General features: G+C 40.4%; 1 protein-coding gene across 30 annotated transcripts in view; it reads left to right on the top strand.

The window, feature by feature from the left end:
- Positions 1 to 18,945, top strand: part of adgrl2a (adhesion G protein-coupled receptor L2a) — a 141,159-nt gene that overhangs the window by 9,612 nt on the left and 112,602 nt on the right. For all 30 annotated transcript variants that reach the window (XM_058074170.1, XM_058074177.1, XM_058074169.1 and 27 more), the window contains exon 2: positions 18,435 to 18,608. In XM_058074170.1, coding sequence (XP_057930153.1) covers positions 18,545 to 18,608 — 64 coding nt within the window. In that variant the 5' untranslated portion in view covers positions 18,435 to 18,544. The remainder of the gene's footprint in view (positions 1 to 18,434; positions 18,609 to 18,945) is intronic.

Genomic DNA, 18,945 nt, shown 5'->3' with positions numbered 1-18,945 from the left:
TGGCTGTTCCTGCGACAGAGCAGGGGTGCTCATTAAGTCGATCGCGAGCTACCGGTCGATCGCGGAGGTGGTACTGGTCGATCGCTGGTCGGTCGCGGTGTGACATTAAAAAAATATCATCCCAGCATCAATGCCGTCACTTGATTGATATACAGGGCAGCCATTCAGATGACAACTGAATGTTGCCCTTCGGGTGACCAATCAAATCAAACAACGTCTCTAAGTGCAGCAGAACTTACGATGTCAGCCTATCATCCATCGCCGTTACTTGATTGACATACAGGACAACCAGTCAGATGACAACTGAATTTTGACCTTTAGCTCACCGCTCATGCGTAAACAACGATGCAAAGTGCTAAGCTAGTCAGCGAATTGCGAGATTTTAAGCCCTCGCTAAAGTTTATGGTCACTAAAATGAGTGAAGGAGCTGGACCAAGTAAAAAGGCAAAAACTGGACCAAGTAAAAAGGCAAAAAACATATCACTTCCATACGGATATGGAATATTATACGGATATTATGATACGGATATTATCCATGACTGATAAACATTTGGAAGTGTGCTTGAGGCTGGCTATCAGCAGCTACTGTTCGGACTATGCATCCCTGGCTGGTTCAATTCAGTGCAAGTCATCAAAGTAAACTCAGGTAATTACAAAAAAATTTAATAGTTAATTATGTGTGTTTTGCAATATTGGCTCATTTGGTTATGTAAGGTACATCAACATACATTGTACGTACAAATAATCCTCAATACATTTGAAAATAAATAGATGTTTTGCATTTTTGTAGTGGGTAGATCATTTTGACTCGGTCATTTTAAAAGTAGCTCGCATGCTGAAAAAGTGTGAGCACCCCTGCTCCAGAGCGACTTATAAATGGAAAAAAAAAAAAAAAAACTGTTTATGCTACATAAACACTGGAGGACGTAATGTGTCGGTTTTGGTGATAAAATAAATTACCCACAAAAAATGTGACTTATACTCCAGTGCGACTTATGTATGTTTTTTTCGACCTAATTATGCATTTTTAGCCTTGTGCGACTTATACTCCGGAGCGACTTATTGTCCAGAAAATACGGTACATAAGTCGCACTGGAGTATAAGTCGCATTTTTTGCGGGTAATTTATAATAACCATAAAATAATAGAGAACAGGCTGAATAGGTGTAAGATATGCTAACACAATGCTTATTCAGCTACACAAAAAATAAACATGAACTGAAAAGATGTCCAGTGTTTATGTAACATTACAAACACTTTTAAATACAGTAACTGTTTTGTTTTGTTTTTTTAAGTTTCTCACTTACTCCAAACTTTCTCACTGATGCTCGATTACCTATTTTCAGCTGCAAATTTGCAGCTCGTATTCTGCAGAATATGATTTTCTTATGGGGGGGGGGCATTTGTGTTCGTTCTCAATTGTCTTTGTAAGCTAATGTTACTGTTTAAATATTGAATTAAGGAGTAGGAGATATCGCAGGAACAGCCAACCTATGGAAAAAAAAAAACGTGCGACTTATAGTCCGGAAAATACGGTACATTCAGAAGATGCTTTCAAAGACGCTGTGATATTCCGTCACAATATTCAGTCAGTTATGTTATTATAAGGTTTAGTGAGACACACAAGCACCAGACAAGAGGCAAAGTAATCCCTAATCCTGAATTAACTTTGTTTTTTTTACAAGAACGACATAAGAAAAAGCCTGGCGCTGAACATCAACAACGTTAGATATCTACGGTACGTTAAGTACACATATGTTAAGTACTCAGTAGTATAGTAGTGTACTACTGAGTTGTACTGATGCATCTAACGTGAATTGAGCTTTGTTAATCTGCACGTGTAAAACGCTATGTGAACGTGACATGTGTGATTTGGAAGGTGGGTGGGAAACCGGAGTACCCGGGGAAAAGGCATGAGGCCAAGATGCTAACCACTCATAGTAGACACCAGCGGTTCTTTGCATCCTCCATTGATTCTGCAGTACCTTGAACTTGAGCAGCAGTTCACCAGAGTGATGAGCATGGGTCCATATAGGAGCTGAAAAAGGAACAAAAAGCACCCCAGAGAGGTCAATCAAACACGGCGGGAGAGCAAAATATATATATATTTTTTTTTGTCATTGCCTTGGCATTTGTGGCATCATTCATCAACCCTAGCTGATTACAGCTGAGGCTGGAGAGACAGGATGCGGCTGCTGTAACCATTTCCATCACAAGTAGGTCCGGCCCCCCTGCAGGTAGACAAGAAGCCACAGCTCAGAAGAGGCCGAGACCTGCCCAAAGGGTGTCGTTTTTTTTTTTTTTTGCCTGATAGCATCTCCCTGACTGTGGAGGTGAGTGTGTTCCCTATTTAGCATATTTAGCTACTACCTATGCTACAGCAGTGGACCTTACGCTATGGAAATGTTGCAACTAGACACAGAACAACGCCTACTTAAAGGTTTTTTATGCTCTCACCTTTATGGGCCACGCGGTTCCTTGTGCATAATGGAGTTGCAGACATACTGTAACTTAGGTGCCGTAAGGAAAGTGACAAAAGCCACATGGTTGCTTCAAACTTAAAGAGAACTTTGTGCCCGGATAGAAATGTTTAATGAAGCTGTGGTAACACAGTGCATCCAAGTAGAGCGTGCAGCTGATAGCCTCAAACTAAAGTGCTAATTGATGCTTGGGATATTTTTGGCATGTAAGACAAACGGGGGATGACAGAGATGGAAAATAATCACACAGCCGGGGCGGAATATTTATTAGCCGGGCAAGACGGACTCTTTTGAAGTGGCAATGTGTTCCCGTTTATAATGTGGAGAGCTTTGTGTACGTTTACAGACAGATCCTGCAAAGATATGCAGTCATTTGCTTTAAATGGCATCATTACAGTTTGTGCTGTGCAGATGGAAAATGGAAGATGTTCTTCATTTGGGGAACAGCGGAGCCTCAGTTACGTAAAAACATTCAAAGTGTACGTCACAACACACATCTTGTTATGAATACACTGCATGAATCCAACTGTGTTCTTAATGTATTTTTAGCGTGAAAGGTTCTTGCTAGCAGCTTGCTAATACATGGCGACAGGAAGCGGAAGTCAGGGCTGTCACTCGTTAATGACGTCATCAACGGTTGGCACTGTAGTTCTTATATTTTACATATTTTATAAAAAAATAGATGCATATAAATAATGAGCATTAAAAATTGAAGTTACTTTTTTGATTGTTGGCAAAGACACTATGTGACAGTGAGATCAACACAAACACCACCTTCTTGTTTTGCCATGAATTATTTCTTGAAGTCAAGTGTTTCTAACCATCTTTATCAAAATGTTGGCACTTTTAACTTTTTTTGGCTCCATTTTGGAAGATTTTGCAACCGTGATCAAAATAAAAGCAGAGACTTGATGTGTGAATTAAAAAAATAAGGCATGCAAAGCAGGAAGGCGTTGTTAATCTCGCTTCCAAATCGCATCTTTGATAAAAGTCAATCCAGGTAAAAGTAACCTGAAATGTTCATTTATCTCTTCCATTGATCAATTATATGTATTTTTTTTAAATTATTTTCTGCATGTAAAACTATAAAAAAGTATATTGTGTTAACATTTGTTATTTCTTATGGGAAGAATGGATTTGGTTAGAGTACATTTTGGTTAGACTCTGACCTTCTGGAGCGGACTAATGTTGATTAATGATGCTAACCAAGGTTCCACTGTACTGGGGTGGGAGGATACCCAAAGTGGACAGTCTTGGCTCAACGACTACATTTGACTTCCAACATTGCAATTTGGCCCTTTCTGCTCCAGCATGACGGCGGCCAATGCAAGGTCCAAAAAGTCAATCTCAAATACCTGTGAGGTTTTTGTATTCCATATAAATATTGTGCATCTTTTTCACGTTTACTAGGAATAAAATGGACATTCTTAAGACAGCGCTCCTGCTTTCAGATTGATTATTATCAAGACGACCTGTGTTTGTCTCAGTTGGCGCCACCCCTCGCCGTTCCTGTCTTTGGAAAAACAAACATGAGTTGCAAAACGTGATGATGATGTAAATGACAAACGTGCGGCCCTGGAGCCCAAGAGATGACGTCAGAAATAATGCATGGCTTGGGACTACAACAAAAATTATTAATTTAGTTATTTAACTTTTTTGTGATTTTTAAATATAATGGGTCTCAAAGAGGACAAAAAAACCCAAATAATTTAGCAAAATCCTTCATGTCCCTGATCCTTCAGATGTTGAACAACATTTCATGTATTTATTTTATAATTTTGAGGACATTTGTGCACACACACACACACACACATTTATATATATTTTTTTATTTTGCCAAAAGATTAAAAAATGTGGTACATGTTGTATTTATTTATTTATTTCACTTTTTGCTGTATTTCTCCAATTTTAGGATTTTAGATTTAAGAATTTTTTTCAATTTAAAAAAATAAGCGGATATGAATACTTCAGTCACTATTTACCAAAATTTTTACATTTAATAGGATATTTAAGGATTTTTACATCTTAAAAAAAAAGATTAATCAAATTAATTGGATAATTGATTAATCATTGCTTCATCAATTAATCCCCAAAATATTCACATTTGAGAGGCTAAAATCAAAGTTTATGTACGTTTTTAAATAAAAGATTCTCCAATTTTCTCCAAAATAATCGAATATGAATACTTACTTCAGTCACTATTTACCAGAATTTTTACATTTAAGAGGATATTTACATCTTTAAATAAAAAACAATTAAACAAATTAATTGGATAACTGATTAATCATTGCTTCATCAATTAATTCCCAAAATATTCACATTTGAGAGGCTAAAATCAAAGTTTATGTACATTTTTAAATAAAAAAATTAATTGAATGTCAAAGTATTTGTTGATTAATTCGATAATTTATTAATCATTGATTTAATTGTTGCAGCTGTACTTACTTGAGTGTGTAGTCCCCCAAAATATTCACATTTGAAATCAGCGAATATTTACATTTTTGGAATTACAATATCGTTGAGGATTAGTTAGACAACTGATTAATCACTAATTAATTGTTGCAAGTGCAGTAGCGACTGATGCACATCATTCATATTTTATTCCCTGACCTTGCCATGAACATCGACTTTGTATTCGGGGCGAGCCGTCCCCCCCCCCTGTCGTTGTTTGGTACCAGCGACATCAGTAGCTATCACCCTTTGGTTTGGATTACCCATGCAGAGATCGTGACCTCCATTCACGTCCCAACTTCATACCCGCTCCCAAGCGGCGGTTCAAAAGGTGCGACCTGAAATTGTTCTGCTTTTTCTGAGTTTGTTTGAGAATTGGAATCCCTTTTGGTATTCAAAGCGCGGGGAGATAATTTGCCAGTGGATGTTTTATCGCTCTCTGCTCGACTGTCTTGTGTAGCTTTTCTCCTTGTGTCTTTAGATTCCCTGAAAATTATTCACTGAAAGGGGAAAAAAAAGAAAAAAAAACGAATTATCCTTCCCCCTTTGCTTATCAGCAGAAAGCAAGCACATATTAAACACACACAAGGTGGAACACAAGTGATTGCTGTATCTGCTGTCCAGCTGTGGGTCTTAGCAGATGATAACACAGGCCATGAATGCAAAATGTGTTTCAATTATACTTGAATCATGTTGGAAGGGCGTGATATTTGTTTCCTCTCTTTAACAAACACAGTAAAAAAAAATAATCATTTTTTCTATTCCTCCCGTCATTTACCCATGTTGGGCCGGGCCACTGTCATCATCTCATGAATTTAAATACGAGCCTGACAACTTCAGCCTGAGCTGGCAAAGCGTCATTGTGAAAAACTGCAGCAGCTCCCGGCCTTGTGGCGCCATTGTACAGTCGGCAGAGCAGCGCCGGGTTCACCAGCACCTTAGTTATTAAAATGGAGGCTTGAAGGGTGAGCTTGTTTGCATCACAATCCGCCACTCCGTCCTGATGTTATGCTAATGAACACGGAGACGACTCAGCCCCCCCCCCCCCCAAAAAAAAGTCCTCTTCTTTTCTCCCAGCCGAGGGCGGGGCCGGGTAAAGGGAGCTGTGACACCGAAACTGCTGGAGGAAATCTAATGGTGCACCTCGGAAATTTCAAAGCATGGCTCCTTGTGCCGTGTTGCTGTGAATTAATGTTCGGAATAGCATGTTTTTACTTTTGCTATTGCTGTTCTAATGCATTTTCTGTAAGGAACAAAAAAAAAAAAAACAAGCCAAATATAGCTTCATCAGGTTTAACAAGCACCATTACCTGTCCGGGCACTGTGATTTAGGGCTGACAGGTGATTGGATTTGGGAAAGACGACACCCGGCTCTTTGTGTGCATATGTGAGTGTGCGTGTGTGAGAGAGCTTCTTGACGAGACACAGAGCCATACCTTGTTTTAGGTTGACATAATGTGCTTCTCTTGTCGGATGAAGGCATTCATGGCGCCTTTGGGTTTGAAGATATATCCGGCAGCGGTGCGGGATTTGTAATGTGCCAGGATGAAGCTGGCGGTGGTCGATTTTAAATAATTACTCGCTTTGTTTGTGTTTTGCTGGACGGAATCAACCCTTTGCATGGATTGCTTCCATTATGAACTGAATTTTGTTCAAATTTTAGCACGTTCTTGTGTTCCAATAAATGTCAATTTTTCATTGTAATTACAGTCATCTCTCGCCACATTGCGGCTTCACGAACTCAATAATATACAAATTAATAAAACATGCAGTTTCGTGGTTGAATATGGCCAATTATTACAGAAGCTCGAGCTTCAATAACTAATTGCTTAGTCGATTCATTTTCTACCGCTTATCCTCACGAGGGTCGCGGGGGCGCTGGAGCCTATCCCAGCTGTCTTCGGGCAAGAGGCGGGGTACACCCTAGACTGGTGGCCAGCCAATCACAGGGCACATATAGACAAACAACCATTCACACTCACATTCATACCTATGGACAATTTGGAGTCGCCAATTAACCTAGCATGTTTTTGGAATGTGGGAGGAAACCGGAGTACCCGGACAAAAAAAAAAACATGCATGCAAGGGGAGAACATGCAAACTCGCTAACCACTCGACCGTGCTTAGTCAATGATTAACCCAATTAATTGAATACTATTTTGGTGTTTTGGTGATTTATTTTTCTATGTAAATAGCCTCTGATTTTAGCCTCTCAAATGTGACCACCAAATCACTAACTGTTCGATTTTGAATCATAGTAATTGATGATAGATTACCCGATTAATGGAAACAGCAAGCTTCAGATTAATCAACAAAGCAACTAATTAGTTGCAACCTTAAATTTAAGCAAATTGTCAGATATTTCATTTCATATTTCATATTATCTTGCAAACTGTATTTGTATATAACCCTGGGTAAAATTGTTGCCAGAGATGGCCGAGGGTGGAATTGAACCCTGGTGTCCTCGCTGTGAGGTCTGTGCGCAAACCACTCGACCCCTCTTCACTATACTATATTTATTATGAGGGAATTGTACAGACTGGAATCAATTAACCGTTATAAAGGAGGGATTTCTGTACACAAAGATCTCTATCAGTGCTTCTCGGAACCTGTGTTATTATTAAGTGTAAGATCGTCATGCTTTGTTCTGTTTAAGTGCCATATTGTGGCGTCTCTTCGAATGTCCTTCATCCGGACAGTAGAAGGTTAAAAGCATCAATTAGACAGCGAGTCACGTTGGCCACATTCAGACCAGTGCCTTTAATCTCACAGTATTAGCACAGAGCAGGTACTGCTTTCCAAGGTATAGCATTATTGTGTCTTCAATTATGCGCAACATGCAGAGAAGCTGGTATATTAGGACATTGTTCAGCGTAAGGATGAGGTGGACGAGGGTCAGTGGTGTTACGGAGCTTCCTTAAGGTATTAGTCACTAAGGAAGTAATGGTAATGGTTTAATTTCATTTGAACATGCATCAGATTACAATTGAGTGCATCCCATAATCAGTTCACAGTTCCACAAGCAAAGCTTATTAAATCCTACCCCTCCATCTGGTACTTTTACAATCAGTAACTGTTACATTTGTTCACTTCCTGCTTTCCTAATATAATTTAAGTGTATATATATATATATATATATATATATATATATATATATATATATATATATATATATATATATATATATATATATATATATATATATATATATATATATATATATATATATATATATATATATATATATATATATTTTGTAATTAAAAAAAATTGTCACATACATTTGTTCACTTCCTGCTTTCTTTTTTAAAAGTTTGTTATTATTATAATATTTTTAAAACTTTATTTTATAAAAAATGTTTTGTTCTCTGTAGGCGGCATTATGAATTATCCTTACTGACCTTTTTTGCAGTACATTTAGCGAGTGAAGATTGCTTTTAGAGTTATTACCCCATATTTCCACACAATAAGTAAGATACAGTAGAACCAGAGAAGTGATGGAACTATGGAAGAATCTCAACGTATGCCAACATAACCTGTCAATAGTTTTGTTATTGTCACTTTATTTGTGTTTGTAATGGTAAACTTTTAGTCGGATTGTTTTTTTGTTGTCTGGTCAACAAATCCTAGGTTTTACAAACCAATGTCAATTTCCCAACTCCCAAATAATAATCCATTAATACGTTGTTCCTGGCATAGATAGCGTTTGACCTGAGAGGTTCCGCCACATTTGGGTTTTATCTTCCGTTTGAGTCAAGAATTTCCGACCAGTAACGCATCTTTCATTTCAGATGGATTTCCAGTGTTAGCTCTTGGTAGATGACTTATTTTCCCTTCGCTTCCATTTTATTTTACCAGCATCATGATCTCAGTTACCTTTTTTGTGTTTTGTGTCGCTGCCCGCTACCTTAAAAATTAATAATCTGTTTAATAACGCCTGGCGATCACAGTGCATTATTGATGGTGTGGCCCTGAATAGAAAGACGAAGCCGTGTTTTTACCCACATAGCTGCTCATTTTGAGGGGGGGTCAGCCAAGCTGCTTACTGGCGCACATCCGTGTAAATACAGCAGCGTTATTATCTAACACAAAAAGCAAGCCTTGTGCATCTAAAGGCCGTTGCTCCCTTTTGGCAAACAAACACGGACATGGAAACACATAATAGTCACTGAGATATGACCTGGTTGTTTGTTAGCCGACACGGTTGACTCGGGAGCCTTTGACATGACACCCAGAGTCGCTCACGTTGTGTGTTTTTTTTTTTTTTCCTCGTGTAGTAATGACACGCTCGTGCAGAATCCGAGAAGACTGATTCAGGGAAGTGTTTTGGCCGACTGCCGAGCTCGGTTTGCATCATCCCCCAATTTGTTTGGACTAGTTTAGCCACGGCCAACTGGGCCCCACTGTAAATGTTACTTTTATGATGTCCTGATGTACTCTCTAGCAACAACCCCACAGAGTATTTATGTGCACATTCTAATTGGATTGGGTTTCCGGTTACATGCATTCTGGGTATTTCAAGGTGAATCAAACCTGGTCAAGGACCTATTGGACTTGATTGGCAGCTCCTATCACTGTGAGATGCCCGTGTAATGGCCGGGCTCCCGTTCCTGACCTTCCTATTTATCTTACTGTATTAATGTCAGCCTATTAATTCCTAAGCGTGGGTACATTTGGCAAAGACACCGTTTAATGGTCCTGGCTGAATCATTCTTATCTGAACGGAGCTGAAAGGAGTAGTTTTGTGCTATCAGCAAGTGGAAATGACATTTTGAAATTCTCTTCCAGATAATCCACTTCACTTGCCAGTAAAACATCAAAATTACAACTCACATTTATGGAACCTGTATTACAACTTTGTTGCCGTGGTGAATCATTTAGCTATAATCCGCACGGATGGACAGGTATGGGTATCTTACGGCACAAATAGGATTTTGGTGCATTACTAAAGTGATTATGATGCTATGGATATCATATTTTCAGGCAGAGGGCTATACGGGGGAATCACAGTGCACAACTTTTCCAATTTTCACCTATTTGCTGCAATTTTTTTCTCTTCAAGCCGAGCTCGAATGGATTATCTTTTTGTGTTTGTGGATAAATCTCCAATATTTGTCTCCACACAGCCAACCATTTGTATTGTTCCAAGCGATGGCTCATGATTGCTTTATTTAGTAGCCATATGTCGCGATCGGTGGGGAGCACAGCTCATCGATGAATTGAGTGGCTCGTAAAAATGATGAATGGCGCAAACACTAAAAGCAATGGGGCTGACAAGCACCATGCTGCTGTCACACGCTTCTTGTGTGCGTTTGTTTTTATCTAGGAAAGTGACGCTTGCATAGCAATAAAATCATAATTTATTTCAGCTAAGATGACCTCATCAGGCCATAATGGGTTTGATCAGGCATTACTTTCCCCATAAAACGGGGAAGCTTTGGGAGAAGCTTGAATTCTTTTGTCCTCTGCTTTCCTTTGTTTTGTCCTTTTATTATAGAGTCCCATCTTCCACCCCCCACCCCCCACCCACACCCTGAAACAGTCACCCCATCCTACACCCGACAACCGCCCCAATCCATCCTGTTGCGCGTTGTGCAAGTGTGACCCGATATTCCCGTTGCGTGATCCCCGGTCAGGGTCGTTGTTTTGGAAAGGATTGTATATGTTGTTTGGTGCGAGTGACAACTGGTTGCACTTTGTTGGAAGGTCCTTGAACGCACCATCAAACTTTCTCAGATTGACTACTATCGTTCTGGTGGACGGTGGCTCTTTATTTTTTGGGTGTTTTTGATGTTGTTCCTGTCTGGTTTTCCATAATACATAATATGGTAATGGTAATGGTAATATTTCATTTGGACATGCATCAGATTACAATTGAATGCATCACATAATCAGTTCACAGTTCCACATGTCCAAAAGGAGTAGGAAGAAGCAAAGCTTATTAAATCCTACCCCTCCATCTGGTACTTTTACAATCACTAACTGTTACATTTGTTCACTTCCTGTTTTCCTAATATACGTAGTTTAAGTTTAAAACAAATTTTTTTTGTTTGTAATATTTTGATAATACATAGCTACTATTTACATTCTTCATCTTCAGTCACGGTAAGCTAGGACTGATTCTTATCGATCTTGGAGGCATCCACCAGTGCGAAGATATGTCTTGTTTGCAAAACTACATATCCGTTCTTTTTTTTTTATGCATTTTGCCGGTTTCAGTTTCAAAGTCTCGGAAATTTGGATTATCCTCCTGTTTTGTTTTGTAGCATGACAAGCACCTCAGAAAAAAATCAAACTTTGCAGTCCATGAAGGCTATGATTTATCGTTTTGTGGAACGTGACTTCCTGTGAAGCTAAGAAGCTAAATCGTCGTGTTGTGTTGCTCACAGAGTTGACGTCACGATAAAGCGCTATGAAAGCAAATTGCCAAAGTGTGAGTCGTTTTTATCGGCCCGCGACACAATGTAAAACTAGCATAAGAGTAACCAGGCTACTAAAATTGGAGCCTAACGTAACCAGAAGTGACATGTAGATGCTTCTAACTAATAAGACAAAGCTTTTTCTTTGTCTGGGGGTGGGCAGTCTGTCATCCGGGGCTGCTCTCAATCATTCCCTCACCAAGAGGTCAAGGCCTGATTCCTCGCTGCCCCATATCGGGCCCAGCGGGGCTCCAGACTCATCCGATCAGCAGCCCAATCGCTTTCCTCTGGAGTAGGACTTTTCCGATTTCCCCTTGCAAATTGTACTTCTTCAGCCATGTCAAAACATGAAGGCAATCTCTTTTAAAGGGGGGAATATTTTTCTTGCTCTGCAGTGTTTGGCTTCTCAGCTCAGAGTCCCCAGGTAGTTGAGTCTTTTCGAGATCGGAGATGAGAGGGGGGTCTTACAGTATGTATGAATTCACATGTGAGCATGCCGTTGGAAAGAACCAATAGAAACAACCCCCCCTATTCAACATGTGCTGGTCTGTTGGCTCAGATTTACATTTGAGTGAATATCCAGGCCTCTCGCCAACCCCCCCCCGGGCCCCCCCACCCTTTGCATCCCTGTGATGTCCGCTGACAATTAACATCCCAACTCTTTCTTGGGTTTTGTTGGAAGCTGAGGGGCTAATTCAAGGGTCAAGCAAGACTTGCAAGCTGTCAATCTTTTATTGTAACTTGAATCCCCTCCCCCACTCAAGTCCTTTATTCTGAGGACACCACCCCCTCGCCCCCTTCTCTCCTAGACCTCGTTTAATAGAAAAGCCCAGCTCTTCCTCTATTCTCCTGTGGCCCTCTAACAGCCAAAGAGGGACAGCCAAAAGCTTTGTCTTGGAGAAGCCAGGCATTCTTTCACATCTGCCTCTTGTTTTCAGAACCCCCCCATTCAAATTTCAAACTGCCCTTTTCAATCAGCTCTCCGCCTGTCTCTTCTAATAACCCCCTTCCTCTTCGCTACTAAGCCCCCTTTTTTTTAACTCTATCAAAACAACGCATCCATCGCAGTTTGTGTGTATATTCGGATCTTCATTTTCCGAAGAATTAAAGATCCGCAAAAGCAGTTATCGATCTGCCACCTGGCCGATTCGTGCTTAACAATCACACAACCGTTGCCTCAATCGGGTATTTGGAATGGAGCCACACGACCAACACCGATGCCCTTCGTCATCTGTCGCGCTCGAGCCCTGCAGATGCAAACACCTGTTCTTAGATCACGCCAGCTCCGATCACTAGCGGCGTCTCTGTTTCAAGGCACGGGGAGGGGAGAAAAAAAAGCAACCTCCAGCTGAGAGGGGAGACCTCGGCACGTCTAATGAGGAGAACGCCGGTCGTATAGTCTCCCTCCGGTCTGCGCCTTTGGTGTCTGCGCATGTTGAACACTCACAGCATGATACAAAACGCACTAAGTATACGACTGTTATCATCGATTTACTGAACAACCACCACCATGTACGAGGGATGTACACTCTGCATTTACTTCATGGCGGGGGGGCTCGACTGCCTCCGAGGCAAAACATTTAGAGGCATCTGGTCTTTGTCTTCAGACACTTGAGGTATGTTGAGCACGCCGCCAGCAGACGATGGCAGCGAAGAAAGAATTATTTATGGATCTGGTAATAGTTTGTTTACAGACTGGATGTAAAGGCTGTCTTGTCAGACGCAATTAAAGTGTCTATGGGTTTGTTTATGAAATATAGACGCTGGAGCACGCGAGGATTAAATTAATAGTTTGGTGCTGAAAGGGAAGCAACATGATTTAGACGGAAGATGTGCGAGCGTCCTCCTGATAACTCCAGACAAGTTTAAGGTTAAGCTTTTAATGCAACCCATTAATCTCAACCGTAGCGGGGAAATCTTTTTGTTAATGTGCATTTCCATTAAAATTAGAGGAGGCCAAAACACAGACCGGGGATGCAAACACCGTAACCCGTCCATTGCGCTGGCTCAAGGTCGTGAGCTCCTCGGCATTGGTATTTCAAATCGCACTTGACACCTGAATACTTAGTGTATCCCATAATAACTTGTTGGGGATTCTATGCATGCTCGGGAAAGGTCAGAGTGAACCGCATTCTAGATTTGTGGTGAAATCGTGTCAAGGATGCGGGGGGTAAAACTGATTTCAAATGACATTGGTACAAATATATTCATGTTTCCCTTTGGCCGGAAAGCCGCCATCGCAGATGATTGTTTTATCTTTACCATTCTTTTAGCGCACAAGGTAGCTGTTGGAGGAGATTATCGTCATTGCTGTCGTCTAAGTCTTGTACAGTAAGTGGACAAAACAGTCACTGCTAAGGCTGTGCATGTTTGGAAGGATCTTAAAGGAAAACTGCACTTTTGGGGGGAATTTGCCCATCATCTATAATTCTTTTCTGTGCGTTGTAAAGATACAAAAACAGATAAAAAGAGACAGCTCGGTTGAGTGGTTAGCACGCAGACCTCACAGCTAGGAGACCCGAGTTCAATCCCATCCTCGGCCATCTCTGTGTGGAGTTTGCATGTTCTCTCCGGGTACTGCGGTTTCGTCCCACATTCCAAAAACATGCTAGGCTAATTGGCCACTCCAAATTGCCCATAGGTATGAATGTGAGTGTGAATGGTTGTTTGTCTATATGTGCCCTGTGATTGGCTGGCCACCAGTCCAGGGTGTACCCCGCCTCTCGCCCGGAGACAGCTGGGATAGGCTCCAGCGCCACCGTGACCCGCGTGAGGATAAGCGGTAGAAAATGAATGAATGAATGATTAATATGAGGCTGCACAGGGCCGAGTGGTTAGCACGCAGGCCTCACAGCTAAGAGACCCGAGTTCAATTCCACCAATTGCATGTTCTCTCCATGCATGTGTGGGTTTTCTCTGGGTACTCCCGTTTCTTCCCACATTGCAAAAACATTGCAAAAACATGCTAGGTTAATTGGCGACTCCAAATTGTCCATAGGTATGAATGTGAGTGTGAATGGTTGTTTGTCTATATGTGCCCTGTGATTGGCTGGCCACCAGTCCACAGTGTACCCTGTCTGTCGCCCGAAGACAGCTCGGATAGGCTCCAGCAAGCGGTAGAAAATTAATGAATGATTGAATGAATGAAGAGACAGCTCATAACTGCATGTAATGGGACACGCCGTTCATATCTCACATAAGGATTGTGGATAATGGGCAAAATTCCAAAACAAGTTCAGTTTTCCTTTAACGCCTTCATGCCCCCGTGCAGCTTTATTCCATGTTTTCATGATACTGCCGGGACTTGCATTGGTCAACTATCATGGCCCTGGATCACCGACACAAGAGCTACCCCTTCATATATACCAACCGTTATACACGTCGCCACTCTCTGGCTTTTTGTGAGCTCTTTTCAGTTTTCTTGTTCAGGTCTGCCAAAGAAGTGTTGCTTTGTGTTTGCTTGTACATATGGCATGTGTGTGAGAATCTATATTACGTCTTATATGTTTTATTTTCTTATATATTGAGTGTATGATTGACTACGGGGGTCTTTTTCTCCATTTTAGAGGGCTCTAATAATGTTACAAACCGTATTAAGAAGGTCGTCAGCAAGCTTTTTATGCTATGTTAATTATAATGGTAATGGTTTTATTGCATTTGAACATGCATCAGATTACAATTGAGTGCATCACATAATCAGTTCCCAGTTCCACATGTCCAAAAGTAAAGAGTAGGAAGAAGCAAAGCTTATTAAATCCTACCCCTCCATCTGGTACATTTGTTCACTTCCTGCTTTCCTAATATAGTTTTTTTTAATTATTTTTGTCACGTACCAAAGTACGAGGTGATGTGACCATACAACAATAATGTTTGTTCAAAATATGCATATTTAACTAAATTTATTGAATTCCAATAATTAAGTATTATGACTACATAAGTGTGGAGTAAGCATATGTGTGGGCGTGTGAGTCTATATTATGTCTTATTTTCTCTTATGTGCACTATATTGGGTCATTGGAGTTCAAAGGTCACTATAGGGGTATTATTTCATGTTTAGAGGGCTCTAGTAAACCCAACCGCACACCCCATTGAAAAAGGAAATACAATGGTGTAAAGCTAATTCCTCTCACAGAGGTAATGAGCCTGTTCGGAGCCTTGTAAATGTTATTAAAATGAACATTGCTGAAAAACAAAACAGGTTTTGTGTTGTGCAATCAAAACCCATGAAATTCCAAACTCAACGTATTAATTCACTGAACCTAAACATACAGCGATGTCGTGCCCCATACTCCCCCTAACCCTTTTTTAATGGCTTTGAAATTAGAGGTCTCACGTGAGGCATAATGTCACATTAGATGAGGTGATTATGGCAGGCTTAATTACAACTTTGTTGCCTCATGTGTGTGTATGTGTGTGTGTGCTGCGTGTTTTCATGCTCATGAAGCACTCGGCTGTCTGGGAAGCAGCAAATGCAAAATACAGTAGATCAAACGCTCTGCAGCCTGTGGATATTCTCCAATGAGAAGGTGCCGGCCCAAGCTGACTTTTACATCTCTGGCTGCATGCGACAAGCTGAGTGTCTCAGTCGTGCATGAAGGCTAACGTTCACAGAAAAGTTGCAGACACATAAAAAAAAGGACATGGTTGTTTTTGATTTGATAGCGCTAAAAAAAGACGAAGGGAAAACAGTTTCTAATGGGGTCCTGTGCGCCTCGTTGGCTGAGTGATGCTGTATCCCTTGGTAAATGTGCTAATGGTTCATAGGGGCTGAGAGGACGGAGTTGAACCCAGCAGTGTAAACAGGGCGGACAAAAGGGAGCCGTTAGTAGTGCGAAACGCATGCCTGGGCGCGCAGGTCGGCATTCGGTTTCACACAAGTGTATCCATGACTCGGGAGGAGGCCATTGGCTTTTGTAGTAAAAGAGACCGAAAACAAACATTCAAACAGAGTCGTACTAGCGGGACAGGTATGGATGAGGTATGGATGAGGTTTGGATGTGGCATGGATGAGGCGGGCGGACAGGAATCCTGCTCAGGAGTGATGGCAGAGAAAGGGAGGGGAAACAGAGATAAGTTTGTGGTCAGTCACAACAGAGAGTGTTGACCATTTGCTCTCAAGTGTTTATTTGTTTGACAGGGCCTGGGGGGTAGAAAAGGCAATTCTTCTTCTTAACTTGCGGCCAGAATATCTCAAGCTGAAAATAGTGGAAAATATTCACTCAAGTAAGTAGAGCTGCAACAATGAATCGCTGATTAATCGATTACCCACTTAATGTGCAACTATTTTGGTAGTCAAGTCATTGTTTTTAATGAAAAGTGGAAATATCCTCTGATTTCAGCCTCTCGAATGTGAATATTTATTAATTTCTTCGGTCATTCATGATAGCAGATGCAAGCGTTGCAGACCAAAGCACTAAATGTTTGTGTTTTTTTGCTTGTTGGGTGTCCAAAGTGTAGCTCATAGGCCTTTTGCAACCTTGCAACATTGTAGAATTTAACAAGAAATCTGAAAGAAACAACAGCAGTAATTTTCCAAGAATAAAGTCAAAATAACAAATATAAAAAAACAAAACAAGAAAAATATAAATTTTCTGAGAATAATTATTAATATTAATTATTATATTTTTTATTATTCGTTTTTAAGTCATCTTTTAGTTTTAATGTAATTTTAATAATACATCAAAACTAAAAGATTTTTTATCTGAACATGCACCAGATTTTTAAAAAATCTGAAAGAAACAACAGCAATAATTGTTCAAGAATGAAGTCAAAATGTATGTTAAAAAACAAGAAAAATATACATTTCTGAGAATAATTATTAATATAAATTATTATTTTTTAAATTATTTGTTTTTAAGTCATCTTTTAGTTTTAATGTAATTTTAATAATACATTAAAACTAAAAAATGACTTAAAAACGTTTTAAAAAGTTTTAATGTAATTTTAAAATACATTAAAACTAAACTTAGACTTAAAAACGAATAACATACTTAAAAATATAATAATTAATATTAATAATTATTCTCAGAAAATTTATATTTTTCTTGTTTTTTTTACATATATTTTGACATTATTCTTGGAAAATTATTGCTGTTGTTTCTTTCGGATTACTTGTTAAATTGGTTATTACAATCGGTAATCTGAGGAAAAAGTATGTCATCATAGCCTCATGGTGTTGAAATATATATATATATTAATATTTTTTTTGTAATACTATGATGAACAAACAAAATAAAACAAAAAATAAGTTGGTTAAGTTATTTTATTATGGGAACAAAGTCCAAATATTAAATAAATCAAGTTTTTGTTAATAATAATATGTTTTTTCACTTATATGACAAAGCTGAGATGCAGGTTTTTCTTTTTAGCATATGAGCATGTGTTGCTTTACATCATGCATGTGGCCCTCGCTGGGAAAACTTTGGATGCCCCTGAACTGGGGCAGGCCTGCTTACTCGATTAATCAAAGCAGCAAGCTTCAGATTAATAAGAATAAGAAAACATTAGAACTCCGCTTCACCAAACCGTAAGATTTTTGCATTTAACGTTGCTGTCAGTGGATTTAGTATCTCCAGTCCAAGTGGACGCAGAGAGCATTTGGGCTCACAGTTGGCCGCTTCCTCTCCATTTGGAGCGTTTTCACTCTGGGCTGGTGTCAACTTTTTGTCGGCGAGCGAGAGCCGACTCCAAATGTGAGATGTCTTCATAAATCAACGTGGCTTTAAAATCTTTATGATATGTCTGCTGTGCTGCTGGGTGGTATGATTTATAGATGTGGATGTTTTGTGTTTTTTTTTTCCCCAAAAGTACAATACTGGAATTTGATGTGGGGTTGATAAGGTGTAGCATCCGTCTCCTGCGGGTCGGCGTGGGTCCGAATGAGGGCAGGAAACACTTCCTGCAAGTGAGGTGGTCCGCATATGAGGGATTTTCCTCTCTCACGATTATTGACCTCATTTGCTGGTGTGTGTGTGTGTGTGTGGTGGCTTCCCCCCCTACATTTCTGAAGTGAGAGAGTTCCCTGTGGAATTTAGCACGGCGCTTACGTTTCCTTTTTTTTGCTGTGCTCCCCCATTTTTCCGCAGGTGAGAGAATCAATGATGACCGTCTCCGACCACGTTTGGATTGGACTTTTTTAATCCCAACCCTTTTGTTGCTGCACAAAACCTGCAAGAAACCACCAACTGTCGGCGCCATGTGGAAACGACACACCTTCTGCTGGTTTATCATCACCCTGGCCCAAGTCCACTTCGCTGAGGGTAAGTGCACGTGGAACGCGGTGTGGGCCTGTAAAAACACGGCACTTTGTTTTCATACCACTGTTTTACAGCGTCCGGCGAAAAGGAGTATTTCAGGCTCGGTGACAGTCAGGCACCCAGTGGGGATTTTTCTCTCTTACCACTTATTTAGGGATTCTCGCATGAGCAATGAAAACGGAGCGCTCACACCGCTCCTCCGAGGTCCTACCGTGCATGTGTAAGTAATGTGGCTCCAAGGACCGTGGGCTCAGGCGGATCGCGAGCGCTTTCATTAGTTGGTCGATCTCGGACAAATTGTGATTTGTCAGATATTTTCTGCTTGAGAGCGCCGGTCGTT

Source organism: Doryrhamphus excisus, chromosome 5 (genome assembly GCF_030265055.1).
Source record: "Doryrhamphus excisus isolate RoL2022-K1 chromosome 5, RoL_Dexc_1.0, whole genome shotgun sequence".
Lineage (NCBI taxonomy): Eukaryota > Metazoa > Chordata > Actinopteri > Syngnathiformes > Syngnathidae > Doryrhamphus > Doryrhamphus excisus.
The sequence above is the reverse complement of the archived record's forward strand: the minus strand, read 5'-3'. Positions and strand labels throughout refer to the sequence as shown.